Source organism: Molossus molossus, unplaced genomic scaffold (genome assembly GCF_014108415.1).
Source record: "Molossus molossus isolate mMolMol1 unplaced genomic scaffold, mMolMol1.p scaffold_m16_p_1, whole genome shotgun sequence".
Taxonomy (NCBI): domain Eukaryota; kingdom Metazoa; phylum Chordata; class Mammalia; order Chiroptera; family Molossidae; genus Molossus; species Molossus molossus.
In genome coordinates this window covers 222958420-222980504 of record NW_023425344.1, presented here as the reverse complement: position 1 = coordinate 222980504, position 22085 = coordinate 222958420, and the positions used below count along the sequence as shown (strand labels likewise).

The 22085-nt window shown below is 43.9% G+C and overlaps 1 protein-coding gene across 5 annotated transcripts in view; it reads right to left on the bottom strand.

Annotated features, from left to right (window-relative positions):
* Nucleotides 1–8394: 8394 nt before the first annotated feature.
* Nucleotides 8395–22085, bottom strand: part of SLC39A9 (solute carrier family 39 member 9) — a 57806-nt gene continuing 44115 nt past the window's right edge. For 2 of the 5 annotated variants that reach the window (XM_036269774.1, XM_036269783.1), the window contains exons 4-7: nucleotides 18862–18930; nucleotides 16895–16980; nucleotides 16007–16141; nucleotides 8395–12330 (exon numbers count right to left, since the gene is read on the bottom strand). In XM_036269774.1, the coding sequence (XP_036125667.1) occupies nucleotides 12100–12330; nucleotides 16007–16141; nucleotides 16895–16980; nucleotides 18862–18930 (521 nt within the window). In that variant the 3' untranslated portion in view covers nucleotides 8395–12099. The remainder of the gene's footprint in view (nucleotides 12331–16006; nucleotides 16142–16894; nucleotides 16981–18861; nucleotides 18931–22085) is intronic. The other 3 variants (XR_004960418.1, XR_004960419.1, XM_036269757.1) reach the window with 3 other exon arrangements.

Below are 22085 nucleotides of genomic sequence, written 5' to 3'. Positions count from 1 at the left end.
TGTGGCCGCGGTGAGCCTTGGTTTTCTCACCTGAAACGCGCAGATGCCTGCGCCTCCCCAGGTGGAGTGGCGGCCAAGTAAGACTAAGGGATTGTCCGCAGCGCCCGCGCGAGGGGAGGCTCCAGAGGTGCTGGCGGCCTTGTCCTGCCTCCCCGCCCCCCCAGGTGGGTTTCACTTTGCACCGCCGCCGCCTCGCCGGGCTCAGATTTCGTTTCCCGGAGCTTGGCTGTCTGCGGCGGCCTGTGGCACTCAGTGCCAAGCCCGAACTGTCAGTGCAGTTGGTGTCTGTGATTTATCTGCGCACCTGGCCGCTGCTCCCTGGGGCCCGGCGCTCCGTGCACTTCCGCGCCTCTCAGTCGCTCTAGGTGACCGTTTCACTTTCCGGCTGGGGCAGAGACGTCTGTCCTGACCGCTGGGTTAGCACCGCTGCCCGCCGACACCGCTCCGAAGGAAAAGCAGCAAGTTTGCGCTGGAAGAGGCCGCCGGCTTGGCCGCGCCGCAGTCACCCTTTCCAGGCTGAGCAGCCGCAGGCGGTCTCGGAGCAGATGCCCTGGGGAGAACCCCTCCCGCCCCAGGCTCTGTGATTCCTCGAATGTTAAAGAAATCCGAACAGAAGTTTGCAAATGAGTAGTCTGAGAGCCAAGTCAGTTGATAGATAGACTTAAACTTGCCCGACTTAAAAAATGAGGTATTAATATATGATAAAACGCACAGATCTTAAGTATTTATTTGATGTTTATCTTATGAATGTATACACCAAGTAACCACAACCCAAAGCAAGATGCAAAACATTTCCATCACCCTAGAAAGTTCCCTTATGCTGCTCCTGTCTAGTCAACTCCACTGTCCCCCACTCCCTCCCAGGCAACCACTTTCTGATTCTTAAGAATTTTTTTTAATGTCTAAAATGGCATTTTCTGCAGAGACACCATCCTTTGCTCTGCCTGCTTCCCTCATTATTGCCTGCCTGGTTCCTTGTAGGGATCCAAGTTTGTATCCTCACTAGATTCTTTCCCAGGTATAACATTGCATGAGTCTAGTTAGGAAGGGGTCTCCCCAAGGACTCCACACCTTGGCATCCTTCTCCTAACCAACTCTGGGGTTCCCAGGCCCAGACAGCATCTTCTAGTTGCTCACTGTCCCAAGGGGCCCTGCATCCTATAGAAAATTACAGGTCAAGCCTTAACACAGGGCCTAGGGTCTGGCTTCAATAGGATATGGGACTCGGAAGATGAGAGCCCATGGATTAAGTGCAAAGTAGACATTTCACACGTTTCTGGCTATTTTTGACATGTTCTGATGTTTGGGAAATATCCCACTCTGGTAGCCCTGCTTTTTCCACATGGAAGATGGAAAACTTGTGTTCGAAGCTTGTGGTGTGGAGTCCACTGATCAGGGGCATCAGGACAAGACTTTGAACTCAAAGTTCAAAGTTGTAGGTGACAAACATGAGAAAAAAACATGCCCAAGCATCAGTTTTCTCAGGGGAAGGCGGTACTAAAGGCATCCCTGCGTTTCTTTCCAACGCAGCAAGCAGCATTTGCACTGGCTCCTGGCTGCATACAAAGGACAGCACTGAGTGGTCTGTGATGGCAGCAGCATGGTTTTGGGTGGCATTCCTGGAAGCTTCACTTCTGGCCAGGCCTGATTCTCTAGTGCTTTTAATAAATTAATTCATTTTCTGCTTAATCAGGTCAGTACCAGCTTTGGCTGCTTGTGATGTAGGACTAGGGACGAGCTTGTGAGCCATACATGGGAGAAAGGCAGGATACATGAAAAAGCCACTTTTAAGGGAGTCCTTCCCAAGCAGAAGCGCTGGGTAAGCCCAGATGGTTCCTGGGAAAGAGTCAGTGTCTTCGATGGAAGAAATAGGGCACAAGTTTCTTCAGTAGCAAAGAAAAACCAACCTTGCTCATTCATCCCCTCCGCATACAGGACATCTGAACAGACCTTAAGTAACCGCAGGTAAGGTGGGCAGAAAGGCTGCTCTGAGGCAAACAGCATGAGTTTTAAGGACCCCTAGATACTTAAATGGCTTCTGCTTTGCTCAGCTAACCAGCCCTGATCATGCTGAGGCAGCCTTGGGAGAAGCTGTTTCTGCTTCCCTTGTGCTGTCTCAGCTGGTGGGAGTGGCGAATGCCTGGCAGATAGATCTGGAAAGACAAAACAAGCTGGTTGCCAATTCAGTGCCCCAAACCAAGTGTGGGCCAGGGCAGTGCAATTTTATCAGAAATTAAATGAGACCAGTTAGGGAGGGCAACTCGGGGTCTTGAGAGCCCTGCACACTCAGACACAGAGCTGATGTTGTAAATATATTATTTACATCTTATGTTTCATTTAATCTTTGAGACACCCCCAGTGAGGTATGTATTACTTGTAGTTTTCCAGATGAGAAAAATGAAGTTTAAAAAGGTTGTCTAGCCCTGGCCGGTTTGGCTCAGCGGTTAGAGCGTCGGCCTGCGGTCCCGAGAGACCCAGGTTCGGTTCCCGCTAAGGGCATGTACCTCGGTTGCAGTTTGTCCCCAGCCCTGGTTGGTCGTGCGGGTGGCAGCCACTCGATGTGTCCCTTTCACATCGATGTTTCTCTCTCTCTTCCTCTCTCCCCCTCCCACTCTACCTGAACAAAAAATAGAAAAATGTCCTCAGGTGAGGATAAAAAAAAAAAAAAAGGTTGTCTACCTAAGGTCACTCAGCTTAGTCATAGGCCCTCAAATATGTGAATGAGGGAAAGTAGCAGGATCAAGATACTGTTATGGAATTTGGTCTGAATCCTAAGCCCATACTATCATGCTAGTGCAGTGCCGTGTGCAGTGCAGTCTGGGAAAATGCCAGACCTTTCAGTCTTTCCCTTTTTCCCTAGTAATTTCTCTCAGTTGGCAACTCACCTAAGACTCAAAGTTCCTGCAGAATGAAGATGCAATTCTATTTGCACTATGAAATTCCAGCCTCTCAGCTGTGTTTATGGACACTCTTAATAATGAACACACATTTTTTTTTAATTCTAGTCTTTATTTTGCCCCCAGCTTTATCAAGGTATGATTAAAAATGAAAATTGTATAAATTTAGGTTGTACGACATGATTTTAAAGGTGTATAATATGATGATTTAATATATGTATACATTGGGAAACACCAGTCAACACATTCATCACCTCATATACTTAGTTGTTGTGTGTGTTGAGAACACTTAAGATCTACTCTTGTAGCAAATTTCAAGCATACACAGCATTAACTGTACATTAGATCTCCAAAACTTATAACTGAAAGTTTGTACCCTTTGACCAACATCTCCCCAGCCTCCCCACTCCCAGCCCCTGGTAACCACCACTCTACTCTCTGGTTCTGAGTTTGACGTTTTTAGATTCCACATGTAAGTGAGATCATGTCATATTTGTCTTTGTGTCTGGTGTATTTCACTTAGCTGTTCATGTCTCTTCCAGGCTGAGCTCCTTGAGCAGAGTCCAGGGCATGGAGTGCGCTCAACAAGTGCTTAACTAAATTGTCTTCACCTGGCTCCTGTTCAGGTGCTGTAGTTTCTTGTTTGTTTGCCAACCAAATGTGTCTGCCCACTCAGGCCCTCAGCTTTCCCTCCTCTGTAAAACAGAGTCTGTGAGGTGGCTGAATTTATGTGTGAACAATCTTTAGATGGCAGACTTGTCACCTACTTTATATGTTAAGGTGGTTTAAGTCTGGGCTCTGCCATTAACTGTGTGAACTGAGGACAATCACTGGACATCTCTGAGCCTTCCAACTTGCTTTCCACTTTTCAAATGACTCTCCCATCTGTCTATAGCAGGATCCCCCAAGGAATCCCCACTCCCCACCATCACTCATTTGTTCAAGGCCCAAAGATGATCCTGTGAGCTTCCTGTTTAAAACCCTTGACGGGGTCTCCATTCCTTGACTCGCTCCCAACCCAACCTTGACTGTAACACCCTCCTCAATCTGGTCCAACCTCTCGCGCGGCTCTCCCGGTTTTCCCCTTCCTGCCCCAGCCACACTGGGTCTAATATTCTGAGAAGCCACCATGCTCAAATGGCTGCATTTCCTAAAGCCAGGGGTAGGCCTTGGGCTCCTTCTCCTGTTGCAGAGCTTAGCTGTCCCAGGGGAACCTGCGAGGGGGGGAGGGGTAGAGGGCATCCCGAGCAGGTTAGAAGCCAGTAGGCCAAAGAACTAAGGGGCTGGGGAGTCAAAGGAGAGCATGTCCCCTTAAACAATGTAGACCAGAGGGTGCAGGAGTGTTGGGGAAGGAGAACCAAAGGACAGAAGGAAGACTGGGCATCCTTCTCAGGCCAGGTCCGGTCCTCTGTATACAACTGCAACACAGATGTTCAGAAGTAGAATGAGGAGAGTCATTAGACCCCAGCCAGGAAGTGGGGGAGACAAGCAGGGATATGGGAGAAAAGTCACCAATCTCCACCTCGAGGTGCCAGAGGAGCCACTTGAGGGCAAGGATCTGGAAACTGAACGTGGTGATAGGAACTCAAGAGGCCAGCCAAAACCACACCTGGGAAGGGGATCCAGTTCAGGTTGAGGCAGGAAGACCCTTACTAGGCCCAAATATCTGTAAAATTTTTTTTTAATCCTCACCGAGGAGATTATATATATATATATATGTATATATATATTTTGTTGTTGTTGTTGTTGTTGTTGTACGAGCCCCTAGCGGGAACCAAACCCGGGACTCTCTCTGGTCTGCAGGCTGACACTCCAACCACTGAGCCAAACCGGCCAGGACCTGAGGATATTTTATTTATCTTCAGATTGGGTGGGAGGAAGAGAGAGAGAGAGAAACATCGATGTGAGAGAGACACTTTGACTGGTTGGCTGGCACAGAACCCCAACCAGGGCCAGGGATGAACCACAACCGAGGCACGTGCCCTTGACCATAATTGAACCCGTGACTCTTTGGTCCACAGGCCGACGTTCCAACCACTGAACCAAGCTGGCCAGGGCTTATCTGTAGAATTTAAATCTGGGAGTTTAGACATCCCGGGAATCAGTGTCTCGCACACCCTCTCGCCTCCCCTCCTCCAGCCGGTGGCACTCCCATGCAGAGTCCACATTCTGTGTCCACCAGGCCTTGGCCACGTCGGTCCTCCAGCTCAGAGAGCCTTTCCCACCTTCTTCGCTAGCTCATTCTGCTCAGCCTTTGAATTCAGCTCTGCTCAGCCTTTGAATTCAGCTCTGGTCTCATCTCCCTCTGGCTGTTCTCACTGAAGACCCCACTCTGTGTTCCTTGCCCTGTTCTCTGAGCACCCTGTGCTTCCTGGCAATTTTCTTGTTTGAATCACTCACTGAACTGCAAGCTCTTTAGGGACCGGCACTGATCCTCACTCCCTGTTGTACACTCAGCACCTAGGAGTGCCTGGTCCATTGAAAGGGCTCAATGAACTGAATGAAGAGGTGAGTAATAATAAGTGGAGGAGAGAGGGGGCTAGCTTACCTCCCATTCTATGGAAGACATAGGATCTATGCTTTCCTATACTTGACAGCCTCTGAGTATCTGGTGATGGCTACGACATTCTGCCCCCTAGAGCCCTCCAGATACAGGTAAGCAGTCAGTTCCTTCCAGGCGGCCTCCAGCATCCTGGCTTCCCACCCCCTCTCCACTGGGTTCCCTCCTCTGGTGTCTCTTGAATTTGTCAGGTTCCTTTATAAATGAGGCAACCAGAGTGGACACATGCTCATATTCTTATCCAATATTTATAAAACTGCAACAGAAATCAGTAGATGAGCCCAAAGTGGGATCCAGATTTTCTGATCCCCAAATCAGTCACACAGCACCTTACTAAAGTTAGTTAGTGCTGGGTTAGTAACCTGAACCCAGTTAATTTTCCACCTGTACACTCAGTCCCATGTCTTTTCTGACTCCCAACCTCCTCACTAATACCCAAGCAGCCTTCACCCCGCATGAGACAAAGGCGGAGTTACCCACAAGGCCAGCAGCTGGTTCAACCAGGGATCAGGGCAGCAGCTGGGGGGTATGGGGAGTGGATGGGAGCATAGAGTAGAAAAAAAATGCTCCTCCTGAGCAGACCAATTCATTTAACAACACATATTTGTTGAGAACTAGCTTCCAAGAGCTCATATTTTATCGAGGAAGAGAGACAAAGTAAAGACATATTATAAGGACATCAGTGTATAGAAAAATAAAACCTGGTGAGGAGCACTGGGGTGGGGGTGGGGTGGATTACCATTTCAATAAGGCAGTCACAGGGGGCCTAGTGGAAGAAGACTTGGGATAGACCTAAAGGAGGGGAGGGAGCTGGGAGAAGGGCATGCTAGACATAGGGACAATAAGACATAAGGTTGCTGCTTATTACTTACAACATGAGGGAGGGAGAGAGAGAAACATCCACGTGAAAGGGACACATCGAGTGGCTGCCTCCAGCACAACCCCAACCAGGGCCAGGGATGAACTGCAACAGAGGTACGGCCCTCGAGGGAATCAAACCCGCGACTCATTGGTCGTGGGCTGACACTCTAACCACTGAGCAAAACCAGCCAGGGCATAAGTACATGTCCTTTTTGCCTATTCATGAGAGGATTTCAGAAAACATGTAACTGTGCACAATCTTTGTAACTTACTGTAGCGCAAGTGATATATAAAGAAAACAAAGTGGACCAGTAATAAATAATCTAATGACTAAACATACAAACTGTATATTTAACTGATACATTGCTGTATATAATGCTTATTTGTATATGAGTTTAAAAATGAGCCCAGCAGGTGTGGCTTAGTGGTTGAGTGTCTACCCATGCACCAAGAGGTCACCGGTTAGATTCCCAGTCGAGGTGTGCACAAGGTGGCTGATCAATGTTTTTCTCTCACTGATGTTTCTATCTCACTCCCTCTCTAAAAATTAATAAAACATATATGTATTTTTTAAATGAGTTCCAGTCCTGGCCAGTGTGGCCCAGTGGTTGGAGCATCGTCCGGTACACCCAAGGGTTGCTAGTTTAATTCCCGGTGAGGGCACATACCCAGGTTGCAGGTTCGCTCTCCAGTTGGGGCGCATAATGGAGTCAACTGATGGATGGTCCTCTCTCACACTGATGTCTCTTTCTCAAATAACGAAAAAACATATCCTCACCCAGACAGTGTTGCTCAGTGGTTGAGCATCGACCCATGCACCAAGAGGTCACCGGTTTGATTCCTGGTCAGGACACATGTCCAGGTTGTGGGCCTGATCCCCAGTGGGGGGCATGCAGAAGCTGGCCAGTCAATGTTCTCTCTCACCAGTGTTTCTATCTCTCTCTCCCTCTCCCTTCCTCTCTTTCTAAAATCAATAAATGAAAAAAATAAAATAAAAAATAAACATATCCTCAGGTGAGGATTGAAAATAATAATAATAAATAAATATAATAAAATAAATAAATAAAAGCAAAAATGAGCCCTGGCTGGTTTGGCTCAGCGGTTAGAGCATCCACCTGAGGTCCAGAGAGACCCAGGTTAGGTTCCCGCTAATGGCAGGTACCTCGGTTGCAGTTTGTCCCCGGCCCCAGTTGGGGTCATGCGGGTGGCAGCCACTTGATGTGTCTCTCTCACTTCAATGTTTCTTTCTCTCTCTTCTTCTCTCTCTCTGTCCCACTCTGAAGATGAATGCAAAAATGTCCTTGAGTGAGGATAAAAAAATAAATAAATAAATAAAAAAGCAAAAATGAGCTCCAATACTAAAGTTCACAGAGAAAGAAAACATCAGCCCTGGCCGGTTTGGCTCAGCGGTTAGAGCGTCGGCCTGCGGTCCGGAGAGACCCGGGTTCGGTTCCTGCTAAGGGCATGTACCTTGGTTGCAGTTTGTCCCCGGCCCTGGTTGGTCGTGCAGGTGGCAGCCACTCGATGTGTCCCTTCACGTCGATGTTTCTCTCTCTCTCTCCCTCCCACTCTATCTGTACAAAAAATGGAAAAATATCCTCGGGTGAGGATAAAAAAAAAAAAGAAAGAAAACATCAAATTTACAAATTGCACTTTTATAAAAATCTCTGTTCCCAGAGTCGATTGTCCACAGCTTCAATATACTCATATGAGTATATAGCAACTCTGCCCTTTGAAATGAATCCCGTGACTGGGATCTGTTGTCTGCTGCTCCTTTCTGGGAGTAGATAGCTAACTTCATAAATAATATTTGCTAACAACAGCAAAGCAAAAGAAAAACCATCAATGAACTGGTATCTTTTGGGGTACATGGTGTACGGAATCCTTAATGTCCCCTCCTTCCTTCCTCCCCTCCTTCTCTAAAGATGTGCACACAGCGGTACATCATTCCTCTGCTCTTCAAAGCTTTTCATTACCTTCTCTGCTGTTCAAATGTGGGTCAAGTCTGGTCATAAAACAGAAAAAATAAACTGCTGAGAGGATAATTAATGAGCTACTCACATAAGGTATGCACTAATAAAAATTTAATATCAGAAAACAGCAAAAAAAATTTTTTAACCATTCACAATTAAAGTGGAAAGAGACAAAATTATAAGGCAGCCATCCATGGAATGATTTCATGTTTACAAAGGACCCAGAAAATGGGACATTTAAAATCATTGTTCAGGCTACTGAACCAGGGGAACTGCAGTGTTATCTCAGGACACTCCCAACTTGCTAGAAGATGCTATTAGAAAAAAAGGTCAAAGCCAATCTCCTTATGTTAGGCTGAGCACATCTGAGCATATTCCTAATGGTTGTCTTGTCCTTTCCTACAAGTCACACACTTCCCTCAGGTTTCCTGAGGTGAATCTAGATGTCTCGGGTACAAAGGGGCCACATCACTGGTTTTAATGTCATAGCATCTCCAACAGTACTCTCTGGGTGATGAGAACCATTCTGTATTGAACAGTAATTCCCCTGTAGAACACCCACAGAGGCTGCTCACCTGGCATTGTGGCAGTTTTGGATGAATCTGGTCATTAATCTCAGTCTCCCAACGGTTCCCAGGGCCCCACAAAAACATTCTTTAGGGGCTTGTGCTGTTGACATACAGTTCCCGTGTTCAGTACCTAGCTACCATGTGTCTACGGGGCTTAGTACACTCAATGCTGGTGTGTTCTCCTAGTTCTGTTCCTTGAAAAAGAGAAACCAGGCAGTGACACTTAGTAGTAGGCCAACAAAAAAACACAATTACACTTTCTCCTTTCTGCAAAGAACTGACCATTCAAAATGGCCATCTCTCTTTTTTCTAAAGATGATTCAAAATATAGGAACAGGGCTAACTCAGCTGATTTGAATAGGGAAACATAAAGGTGATTTGGGGTGGGGTGGAAAGAGAGAACACAGCCTATGTAGATGGTACCATTTCTAAATCTACACTCCAGTGCAGAACCTTTGCCTAAAGAAAAGAAATCTGGCAACAGCATGCACAGGAAAGCCACCAGACCTGGAACATTGCTGCTTTGGAGAAATAGGATCTAATAAGCAATTCACTGGAGAACAAGTGAGGGGAATGGATCAGTAGTATTTTTCAACTTAATTTGCCATTTAAGAGGGTATGTGGAATTTGAAGAAAGTCTATCCCTACTACGGAAAGAGAGTCAAATTGCAATTAAGATTAACTTTGGTTATGAGGAAGGAAGGACTATGCTTTTCATCATCAACTGCATCTTTGGTAGCCAGTAATTCCACCTGTAATCATGGCAGCCATTTAAGTATCGCAATTGTTTTCAAATGTGTGAGAGCATTAAGGCATCCACATCTAAGGAGGCAGTCTTAAACAAGACAGAAACGGAACTGAAATGTGTCAATAAGTGATCATCGATGTGGCCTCTCCTGGGACACTGCCCACCAAGAGCAAGTCCCGTCACCAGGGAAAGGAGGCCTCTGCCACGCTGCTCGGTTCCCTGCTGCCTGAAGATGCATTTGAGCCCTATTAGGTTAGTATGGCTATTTCTGTTTGCTGACCAGGAGGGAAATGAGTAGTTCCTGAGGCAGCAGCTTTAAAATCTGGGGAAGCCCACAGCTTCGGAAAGCTGATAGGCCTTGAAAGGTCTGCCTGTTAATGTGAGGTCCAGAGAGGAAGGCAGATGGTTCAATCCTTGCCAGAGTTCAAGGCTTAACCAGCACGATACACTAGCCAAACTTTTAAGCATGATGGCAAGGCACTGCTGAAAGATGCTTTGGCCAGCAGAACAAATTTCTCATCATTGCACATAATATGATAGAAAGTGCTACTATCTAAACCAGAAACTAAAATATGCTGTTCATGTAACAAAGTAAATATCCAGGGAGAATCAAGGCAACCATGTCATTTTGAAGGACCAGGTGGAACCCCATGACTCTCATAAGTCAGTGTTGTTTTCAGGAAAGTCACTTAAACTTTCCATACTGTATCTTCTGTTGGTTTTAATAAGCAATGGTTGCCAGCCAATACACAAAATCTAATCCTATTTATGCTACTTTGGTCTACAGCCAGCAGAGGGCTCTCGAGTTCTATTTCCACAGCTGCTGACCCAGTGACAAATCTAGGAAGGAAATAAAGAAATCATAGGCATGCTGGCATATGCATCGTATAAAACATTTTACAAACTCCTAAATCCACTGCCCTGAAGAAAATAGTCTGGTTCCCTCTTTATGTAATGTTTTGAAATAGTACAGAAAATCAAAATAAATAATACACTATTATACACTTATTTGATAACATAAGGTTTACAGGGATATTGGCAAATATGAAAAAAAAAACCATCCTAGTTTGTTAAACACTTTTACTATCTCGTTTAAGTTATCAGAATATTTGTGATTGTATCATGTCACCTATGAGGAAGTGATATTTTAAGGGCTTAACAAAGCTGCATTTGACACAAAGGAACTTCATTGAAGGGAATAAGGAACAGAGACAATATTATCTTCATCATCACAGCTCGAGAAGTGGTTGTCCTAGTGCGAACTCAACTCACACAAATATTAACATCGCCACCATCAGTAAGCAGCAAATTGTAGAGGAGGGACTGGAGGGAAGAGTTAGGAGAAAAGCATAGAAAAGATGGAAGAGACAAAAGACATGATTTAAATAAGCTTTAAATGAACAGGCAAACGTTTCCCATTTGTGATGCATCTTGACTTTCTTCACTGCTACAGGTGCTTAGGTGACACTGACCGAGCATCCCACAAGAGACACCAAGTATTTTGCCAGAAGGACTGCTGGTCTGCTAAGATAAATACTTAAAAAGAAAAAAGAAAAAGGACAACATAGGTTTTGGTAATCTTACTTTTAAAAAGGTTATTACAAAGATGTCAGCAACTATCCAAATTCACTTAAAATTTAACACTTAATTTCCAAAGATACTTTGGGATCTGACTGTTCTTGAAGGAAAGCCTAAGCCTGAACCTACTAGAACTTGGCTCCTCATAAGAATGTGTTGGAAGCAGGTGTTCTGCAAAGGAGAACTTGAAAAGAAATGCTACTAAATACTAGCCACCTCTTCAGAAGCCAGTCCACCGCTGCTGCTCCATTTGGTGGAACGGCAGGCTCTCGGCAAAGAGGCCCTTGCAGAAGGAGGTGTTCAAGTCCTCCAGGCACCCTTACCAGGGGACATCGTTCGAGTATAAAATCAACTTTCAGTGTGTCTTGCCATCATCTTCCTGACTCTAGCCCCAAATTAAGTACAGTTATCTTTAGCATCTAAGACAGCAGACATAAGACCTTCTATCATGGCATGTGGCACAGATGCTAAAGCACCAGTTCTACACGGTGAGAACCATGTTAAAAATCAATGGACAAAGTGGCAGAGCCTCTAAACTAAGAGATTTAGCTTAATTACAGAACACTGTACTGTCATAATTACTATTTCATTCTGAGTATGAAGTTCTCCACTTTTACTTAAAATTGAATTCCATCTTCCCTGAGAATAGGGCTAAGAGAAAACATCAACACTCAAAATGCCCAGGGCCCTTTAAAAGACAACACAATGGAATGTCTATATCCAATTGAAATGTGTTGTTTCTACTCTAAAAGCTTTCCATTTCCCCAGGTTTTAATCTCACCTCCCTCCGGACTCTAGGAATACAGGTGGAGATGGGCAAGGTGAGACAAGAGACTGAGAAAGTGAGCAGCTGTCGTGCCGGCTGTTCTCACTGGACGGCAAACGGCCATGGACTGAGCTGGAACCTGAACATTTAATGCTGGTGTCCTACTGACAGGATGAGTGGGATGACGCAACCCAGAACCAGGGCTGCCACCTCCAGGCGGCTGAGGCCTCTCCCTCCAGTGGGGTCTGGTTTGTGACTGTGCCCCATTCCGCCCACCTCAGGGAGGACATGTACTGTGGCAACATAAAGAAATGTCCCGGCAGAGAAAAGCATGGCCACTCCAGTGGCATTGACCTCTGAAAGGGCTTCTTTACTGCTCTGTGAATTCAGAAAGAGAGAGAAGTAAAATTAAGTCAAGTATCATTCAGGGTCAGGAAGAAGTCTCAATAAAAAAACATTCAATATGCACAACAAGTTCTATCCGGACCACTGGGGACATCTTGAGATCACAGCAATTTTTATGTTATTTATGGGAAGCTTCCAAATAAGGATTTAAGACTATTGGTGATGTACACAACTGCTTTTTCAAGTAAACTTGAAGCCTGGTCAAACAGGTTTGGCCTGTATTACTCATAAGACAGAATCGACAGCACTATTCACGCAGATATTGAATTTCATACATTCATTCATTTAGGCTACCAACAGTTAACAAATACTGCCCATGTACCAGGCTGCAGGCCAGGGCCTTGAGATACAGTGGAAATCAGAATGTGTACCTGCCCTCACAGAGCCTAGAAACATCTCATACATTAATTTCAGCTTTTCTATTTAAAAAGTAAACCTACGGCCCTGGCCGGTTAGGCTCAGCAGTTAGAGCGTCGGCCTGCGGTCCAGAGAGACCCGGGTTCGGTTCCCGCTAAGGGCACGTCCCTCGGTTGCAGTTTGTCCCCGGCCCTGGTCGGTCGTGCGGGCGGCAGCCACTCGATGTGTCCCTTCACGTCGATGTTTTTCTCTCTCTCTCTCTGTTCCTCTCTCTCCCTCCCACTCTACCTGAACAAAAAATGGAAAAAAACAAAACAAAACAAAAAGTAAACCTATGGCCCTGGCCGGTTTGGCTCAGTGGTTAGAGCGTCGGCCTGCGGTCCAGAGAGACCCGGGTTCAGTTCCCGCTAAGGGCACGTACTTCGGTTGCAGTTTGTCCCCGACCCTGGTTGGTCGTGCGGTGGCAGCCACTCGATGTGTCCCTTTCACATCGATGTTTCTCTCTCTCTATCTCTTCCTCTCTCTCCCTCCCACTCTATCTGTACAAAAAATGGAAAAATGTCCTCGGGTGAGGATAAAAAAAAAAAAAAAAAAAGTAAACCTATGAACTCACACGATTAATTACAATTTGGAGAAAAGATCATACCATAATGTAAATCCATGACTCCAGAATCATCCTACATTCCTGTCAAAAGTTCTAGAAATTTACCCTGATCAATGAAGTGACAAATAGGTACTACTTTAAGAGGAATTACAGCCTGGGCCGGTTTTGCTCAGTAGTTAGAGCATCGGCCTGTGGACCAGAGTCATGGGTTCGATCCTGGTCAAGGGCATGCACCGCAGTTGCGGTTCGCTCCCCAGCCCTGGTCAGGATCACGTGGGAGGCAACTAATCAATGTGTCTCTCTCACATTGATGTTTCTCTCTCTCCCTCCCTCACACTCTATCTGAAGATAAATGGAAAAATATTCTTGGGTAAGGATTTTTTTTAAAAAGTTCAGAATCTGACACAAACCTTGACATATAATATAGGTGCTCAATAAATTTTTTAAAAAGTAAAAGGAGTTATATATTGTTCATTGACTGGAAAAAGATAAGGCCCTTTAGGTGAACAGAAAAAGATTTTATAGCACCTCATTTGATGGCAATCCAGATCAACAAACTCTTGACTACCAGGAGCTTAACCATGCTTGAACCATCCATTTCTCAAAGCTCCTTTTAATACAAGTTTTCCTATATCAAATATGAATCGAATGACACTGAGAAGAACCAATGACCTTCAGAGAGAATATGGGGGTGTGAACCAGCCCTGAGTCAGTTTGGTCCTAAAATTTTCCTTCTATTGCCTGTCTGTTGACATTTCAGTAAAATGAGGAGGTTGCTGCTAAGAACTACAGCCCTAGTAGACAGACTATAAGGCATGGGAAGGTCCATCTTCAACAGGGTCTGAGCTGACAAATGTGACTCATGCCACTTCAGGTCTGAAGCTACATTCAGTACAGAGATAAAGAACTGGATATTTATTTATTTACTATTTAGGTATTGTTGGTGTACAATATTATATCAGTGTCAGGTATACAATACAGTGGTTCAACATTTATATACCTTACAATGTGATCACCTCACTAAGTATGTCACCATGCAAACTTATCACATTATTATTGACCTTATATTCCCCCTCACCTTTTTTACCCATTCCCCCACCTGCCTCCCCTGTGGAAAACATCAGTTTGGGCTCTGTTTCTGAGTCTATTTTTGTTTTGTTTGTTTTGTTGTTTTAGATCCCAAGGAACTGGATATTTAATATTCAGTGATATGAGAGCTGGGATAGAAGAATCTGAGTCCCAGCTGAATGTAGGCATCTCTGTTCATCCCCTACTCCTCTCAAAGCTGCTACATTCTGGTCACTCACACTTCATGTGCCACTATATATTAATATGCACTGTGACTTATTATGTGTCTATCAAATAAAATTAGCATGTCTGGCCAGGTTTAAGTTATATTATTTATTTATTTTATCCTCACCTGAGGACATTTTTCCACTTTTCAGATAGAGTGGGAGGGAGAGAGAGGAAGAGAGAGAGAGAGAAACATCAACCTGAAAGGGACACATCGAGTGGCTGCCACCTGCACAACCAGCCAGGGCCAGGGACAACCTGCAACCGAGGTAGGTGCCCTTAGCGGGAACCGAACCCGGGACTCTCTGGACCACAGGCTGACACTCTAACCACTGAGCCAAACTGGCCAGGGCTAAGTTATATTATTTTAAAGAGCATATATTTGTGCAAATATTTTTGGAGCTATTGGGGGAAAAGTTTTTGAATTAACTGCATTAAGTAAATACTCTCAATTTATGAAGAGCATTGACTTGGAATTAAGACATTTACCTTGTACAGATTTTTACTCCTGATTTTATCTTTATTTATTTATTTTATTTATTTTAGAGAGAGGAAGGGAGAGAGAGAAAGAGAGAGAGAGAGAGAGAAACATTGATGTGAGAGAGAAACATTGATAGGTTGCCTGTCATATGCACCCCAACTGGGGATCGAACCCACCACCTGAGTATGTGCTCTGGCCAGGAATCAAACCCCCAACCTTTTGGTGTATGGGATAATGCTCCAACCAACTGAGCCACACTGGACAGAGCCTAATTTTATCTTTAGTTTGATGAAATAATTTCATTAAAAATTCAATGTAGCCCTGGCCGGTTTGGCTCAGCGGTTAGAGCATCGGCCTGCGGTCCTGAGAGACCCAGGTTCGGTTCCCGCTAAGGGCGCGTACCTTGGTTGCAGTTTGTCCCCGGCCCTGGTCAGTTGTGCGGGTGGCAGCCACTCGATGTGTTCCTTTCACATCGATGTTTCTCTCTCTCTCTCTGTTCCTCTCTCTCCCTCCCACTCTACCTGAACAAAAAATGGAAAAATGTCCTCGGGTGAGGATAAAAAAAAAAAAACAACTAAAATCAATAAAGAAAAAAAATTTAAAAATTCAATGTAATCCTGGCCCGTGTTGCTCGGTCAGTGATTAAGCGTAGATCCATGCACCAAGAGGTCGCTGGTTCAATTCCTGGTCAGGGCACATGCCCAGGTTGTGGGTCTGAGCCTCAGTGGGGGATATGCATGAGGTGGCCGATCAATGTTCTCTCTCATCGATGTTTCTCTCTCTCTCCCCCTCTCCTTTCCCCTCTCTTTAAAAATCAATAAAGGGGGAAAAAAAGTAAGCGTAAGAGACTATAAGTTCTAGATCACAAATAATCAGACACCTGTCTAGATAAGCTAGGAATGAGTTAGACTTACCTTACTTAGTCCTAAGAATGTCACCATGGACATAACTGGTGCTGCCAGTGCAAAGACCAGTAAGTGCTTCCTGATGCGATTCCTCTCTAGGCCAGCATGCATTAAGAACGAAACCAGCCCAAAAGCAGCTGGTGCCTGGAAAACAAAAACGATCCTTTATTACCCCAGAAGCAGAAGTGTGGACTGATTCTAAATTAAGAAGTATGTCATTTGACTGCATTTGTGTGTGCGCATGCAAGCGCGCGCGCACACACACACACACACACACACACACACACAGTACCAAGACCGACTCTGCCTTTTAAGAATTAATGTTCAGAGCTAAAAAAATATCCCATTAGTGTGTGTGTAGAAAGAGAAATAGTCAAGAAGAAAGTATAAGAAAAAATATTTATAGTCCGGCCGGTATGGCTCAGTGGTTGAGCGATGACCCATGTACCAAGAGGTTGCCGGTTTGATTCTCGGTCAGGGCACATGCCCAGGTTGTGGGCCAAATCCCCAGAGCGGGGCGTGCAGGAGGCAGCCAATCAATGTTCTCTCTCATTGATGTTTCTATCTCTCTCTCCTTCTCTTTTCCTCTCTCTCTAAAAATCAATAAAGGAAAAAAAATAAAAATATTTATAAACCAAAATTACTATAAAATGTAGAAATCTATGGAGAATTTCACAGTTTGTGTATGACCATACAAAATAAAACACTTTCAAGTAAAAGTTTAAGAAAATGATTGCAAAAAAAAAACCCCAGCCTCAACAGACTTATTTAACTCTCTAAAATAAATAGCAACATGAAAATAACTTTAAAAAACTTCCCATTCTGAAAAAACATTATGATAAAAGAGAAATTTTAATTCTGAATATATTCAATATTAAATACCCAAATTTTGCTTACCTTATGTAGCATTATTGCCACAAACACAATTAACTGGACACTAGTCTGTGAAGTAGAAGCTGCTGCACCCAATGCAACACCATCAGCTAAATTTGAAAAAAGCAAAACATAAAATACTATAAATAACAACAACTATCAGTGTAGTAGTTGACTGTGCAGGCTATAGAGTCAAGGAGAGCTGGATTTGACTCTGGGAAGGTTACTTAACCTTTCTGAACCTTAGCCTTCTCATCCCTAAAATGGGTTCAATTAACCATACATTCTTAGGGTTTTCATGAGGGTTAAGTGAGATAATGTATGTAAAGAGCTAATGGCCCAGAATATGTAATATATCATCTATTACTGTTGATATTACTAGAATCAAAAAATACACTGACGAGCCCTGGCCAGTCTGGCTGAGTAGTTGGCGCATAGTCTTGTGGACCAGAGAATCCCGGGTTCGGTTCCCACTAGGGGCACGTGCCTCGGTTGCAGTTTGTCCCAGGCCCTGGTTGGGGTCATGTGGGTGGCAGCCAATCAATGTGTCTCTTTCATGTCAATGTTTCTCTCTCTGTCCCCCCCCCCGCTCACTGATGAGCCCTGGCCAGGTAGCTCATTTGGTTAGAGCATCATCCCAATACACCAAGGTGGTGGGTTCAATCCCTGGTCAGAGCACATACAACAATCAACCAATGGAAGCATAAATGAGTGAAATAAAGCATTGTTTGTCCCTCTTTTCCTTCCTTTCTCTTTCTCTCAATCAGTTTTTAAAAATCCAATGATAATCAAATTGTAATAACAGAAATCACAGTAGATATATACATACTGTGTAAACATTGGCTAAATGGATGAATTTTGTTAGAAAAGCATGTGATACTAGAAAGGTCCAGATAATAGCATGGCCCTGGCCAGTTTGGCTCAGCGGTTGGAGTGTCAGCCCGCGGACCAGAGAGTCCCGGGTTCGGTTCCCACTAAGGGCACATACCTCAGTTGCAGTTTATTCCGGCCCCGGTTGGGGTTATGTGGGTGGCAACCACTCGATGTGTCTCTCTTACGTCGATGTTTCTCTCTCTCTTCCTCCCTCTCTCCCTCCCACTCTGAAGATAAATGAAAAATGTCCTCGGGTAAGGATAAGGAAAAAAATACAAAAAAAACAGATAATAGTGTGCCACCTCTCGTTCTTTGTCACTGATAGACTCCTACTATGGAATCAGTTTTGGGTTATGATTCTAAGGCATGTCCAGTCAGCAATGCTGAGACTTTGACTCTACAGCCCCCCTCTGCCTAAACTGACACTTTGGGTATATAGTAGGCAGCAGCGCAGCATGGCTCTTTTCAAGATGAGATTCTTGGGCAGAGGTCAGTAAACTTTTCGTAAAGGCCAGATAGGATATATTTTAGGCTTTGTGGGCCATTTGGTCTCTTGCCACTGCCCAACTCTGCCATTAGTGTACGAAAGCAGCCACAATAATATGTAAACAAGTGGGCATGGCTTTATTCCAATAAAATTTTATGTATGGCTACTGGAATTCAAATTTTATGTAATTTCCATGTACCATGAAATAATCCTTTTTTTAACCAATAGAAGATGTAAAAACCAGTCCGGGTGGTGTGGCTCAGTAGATGAGCATCTACCCATGCACCAAGAGGTCGCCAGTTCGATTCCTGGTCAGGATACATGCCCAGGTTGTGGGCCCAATCCCCAGTGGAGGGCATGCAGGAGGCGGCCAATCGATGTTCTCTCTCATTGATGTTTCTATCTCTCTCTCCCTCTCCCTCTAAAAATCAGTAAAGAAAAAAAATATATATAAAAATCATTCTTAACTTGTAGACCTGACACTGAGTACACCAGGCTTGTGCTTGTGATGGAGGACTTCATTAAGCAACCCTTTCCCTGAAGGCCAGCCCAAGAGTGGTTCATGTAGATGGTCCCTTTGATGTAAACACTGCGTCTCCCACTGTGCAACAGAAAAGAAAGGGTTCCCTACCTGCAGCATGGACGACCAGACCCAGCGTGGTGGTGATTTTGGAATTGCTAGGCCTTGTTGTTTCTGGATCTGAGGTAAAAATAAGCAAGGCAGCCATTAAGCAATGTGAAACAAAAACTGTTAGACCACTGACCTGGAGGTAGAAGAATCCTTTGAAAGCTCTTAAAGTAGATTATTTTTCTCACTATTGTCTTTTTTCTTCTGCTTCACACACTAGAAGATTCCCCTGTGTTGAAAGGTGGAGAGGAGGAAGCTCTTCACTTGATCCAGCTACTTCCTAGCTGCTGACTGCTAAAAGCAGTAAAATCAGGAGCTCACCCTGGAGGGGTTCAAATGTTGACTCCCCTCCAGAATTCACCTGCTTTAGGTCATTCTCCTGTGTCTTTAGATAGTTGCTTTTTACATTTTGCCCAGAGTTTAGAGTTCTCTGTAGGGAGGGTGGTCTGACAGGAACTTACTTGCCCACACCAAGAGTAGAACACCAATGCCATTAATTTTGATCATATATGTCTAATTTCTTCATTTAGTTACTTCTTTTTCCCTTGCACCTAATAAGAAAATCCAAATTTATCCCCTAGTCCAGACGGTGTGGCTCAGTGGTTGAGTGTCAACCCACGCACCAAGAGGTTCCCAGTTTGATTCCCAGTCAGGACACATGCCCAGGTTGTGGGCACGATCCCCAGTGGGGAGCCTGCAGGACGTGGCCAATCAATGGTCTCTCTCATTGATGTTTCTATTTCTCTCTCCCCCTCTCCCTTCCTCTCTCTAAAACCAATAAAGGAAGAAAAAAAGAAAAGAAAAAATGTATCCCCTAGATTTAACAGTCATTGATGATACTTGCCTGAGCCCATTTTTACTATGAACTTTGAAAATATTATGATTTTCCAACTCCAACATTCTTTCCACATTTACCAGATGGCATTCAGCATTCTACTGTGAGCAAGTACCCACCCTTCTTTTATTTTCTTGCTCCCTCCCTCCCTGCCATCTCCTACTTACCTACCCCTACCCTTAGATGGGCTCATCCATTCCCATGTTTTCAATGCTTTACACTTTATTACTATTCTTTTTTTTTTCCTTTACTGATTTTAGAGAGAAAGGAAGTGAGAAGGAGAGAGAGATAGAAACACTGATGAGAAAGAACATTAATTATCTGCCTCCTGCATGCCCCACACTGGGGATGGGGCCTATAACCTGAGCATGTGTCCTGACCGGGAATCGTACTGGCGACCTTCTGGTGCATGGGTCGACGCTCAACCACTGAGCCACACCAGCCAGACTTTATTACTATTCTTAATTATTTTGGTGTTCTAATTGTCTTATATCTGGCCAGTGGGAGTCCCTTCAAGCTGGTTCATACATCCTGTGATATGTTTCCAACTTCTTCCTGCTTTTTTTGAGCCCTAGATGTTCCAAGGTCATTTTGTATCTACTTGCCCCTGTCCTGAAATTAGCCATTTCCTAATATGCTCATTGCTAGTGGGGGTCTTTCCTTCTAGGCCCTCCAGGCAGACAGAGCTTGGAGATATATACATGTATACATAAACATATATAAAATGTATATAAGCACAAATATATGATTTTATTTTTGAATATGGAGAATATTAACATGTTTTCAAAAGTCAAAACTATATAAAAAAGGCATGTCCGGGAAGTGTTATACCCTCCTAAAACCCTTTGTCCTATGATGCCCCCCTAACTCCTTTCAGGTAACCAGCTATGTTTTCTAGCTGTTCCTTATGTTTCTTTTTTTAATGAACATATATATTCTTATTTTTCCTTCTTTCTTACACAAAATATAGCATATAGTAGAAGCAAATTTACATGTTTTTTATTCACTTAACAATATCTCCTAGAAATCTCTCCCTATCAGTTCACAGAGATGATTCCTTATTCCTTTTCATAGTTACATAGATACACAGAATTCCATTGTATGTACACACTTCAATCAACCACTCTCCATGACTAGACATCACATGCTTTTACAATGACAAATAGTGCTGCAGTGAATAACCTGTGCATAAGTATTTTCATATTGGAGCCATATTATTGGAATAAATTCCTAAAGTGGGATTTGGGGGTAAAGACATATGTAGTTTTGTTAGACGTTGCCAAATTCCCCCTCACAGGGACTATGCCATTTTGCATTCCCATCGCAACCTTTGAGAGCCTCTGTTTCACCATAGCTTTGCTAATAAAGTACTGTCAAGCTTTTGAATTTTTGCCTGACAGGTGAGAAGTAGCATCTCAGCAGAGTTTTGATTTGCATTCTTCTTATTTTAAGTGAAAGTGAATATCTCTTCATATGCTTAAAGGCCATTTTTATATCTTTTTATGAACTATCTGTTTGCCTGATTTTCTATAGTTCTTTTTAGGCCAAGGATTCTTAACCTGGGGTCCACAGAAGAGAATACAGGTAGAAGGCAGGGGTAACTGTACCTTGGGAAGAAATGCATTTTTATTTTTACTAACCTTTAACTAAAAATTAGCATTTCTTTTCACTATGAATGTAAACAAAAAACCATAAATAATATTTGTACTACCTATACTTTATTGCCAGAACCCAGATAACTTCATATTACTTTACAGTTGTTATAGATATCTTGATATTATTGCTTTCACTCATCACTACTTTAAATTAAGGGCTTATAGAACTGCCACCACACTGCTTCATTAGTCTGTTGATGCTCATGTGATAGAGCTGGGAACTATCAGGCATCTCTGCACCTAACAGTCATTCAGCCGCCAAACGGTAAGTCATGGGATCACTGCCCACTGCGAACCAAGATATTTATGCTGCTTTCCACTAGCTCCCATCTGCAAAATTCTGTCAGTGCATTTGAAAAGAGATATTTGTAAACCCCTATGTCTAGTATAACTCTTTCAAATTTATTTCTATTATGATGGCTTAAATGTTATATCACAGATCAAAGATGTTGACCTCACCAAAGATGAATTCAGTGATCTTAAAACAGAAAAGTTATTATAACTGGGGTTAAATTTAAAAAGTCTGTAGGGCTGGGGGTTTGGTGGATGAACAAAATGTAACCCTGAGGTATGCATTCTTGCGGCCTGGCCAGCCAAGGACCAAAGTAAGCATGAGAATAGATAAGGTATGCATTATGGGTTTGGAATGCCACCCTAAAAGTGTCAATCAAAGTATACATGATGGGTTGGAAGGCCACCCTGAAAGTGCCAATGGGTTTATGGCCCAAGCATGAACG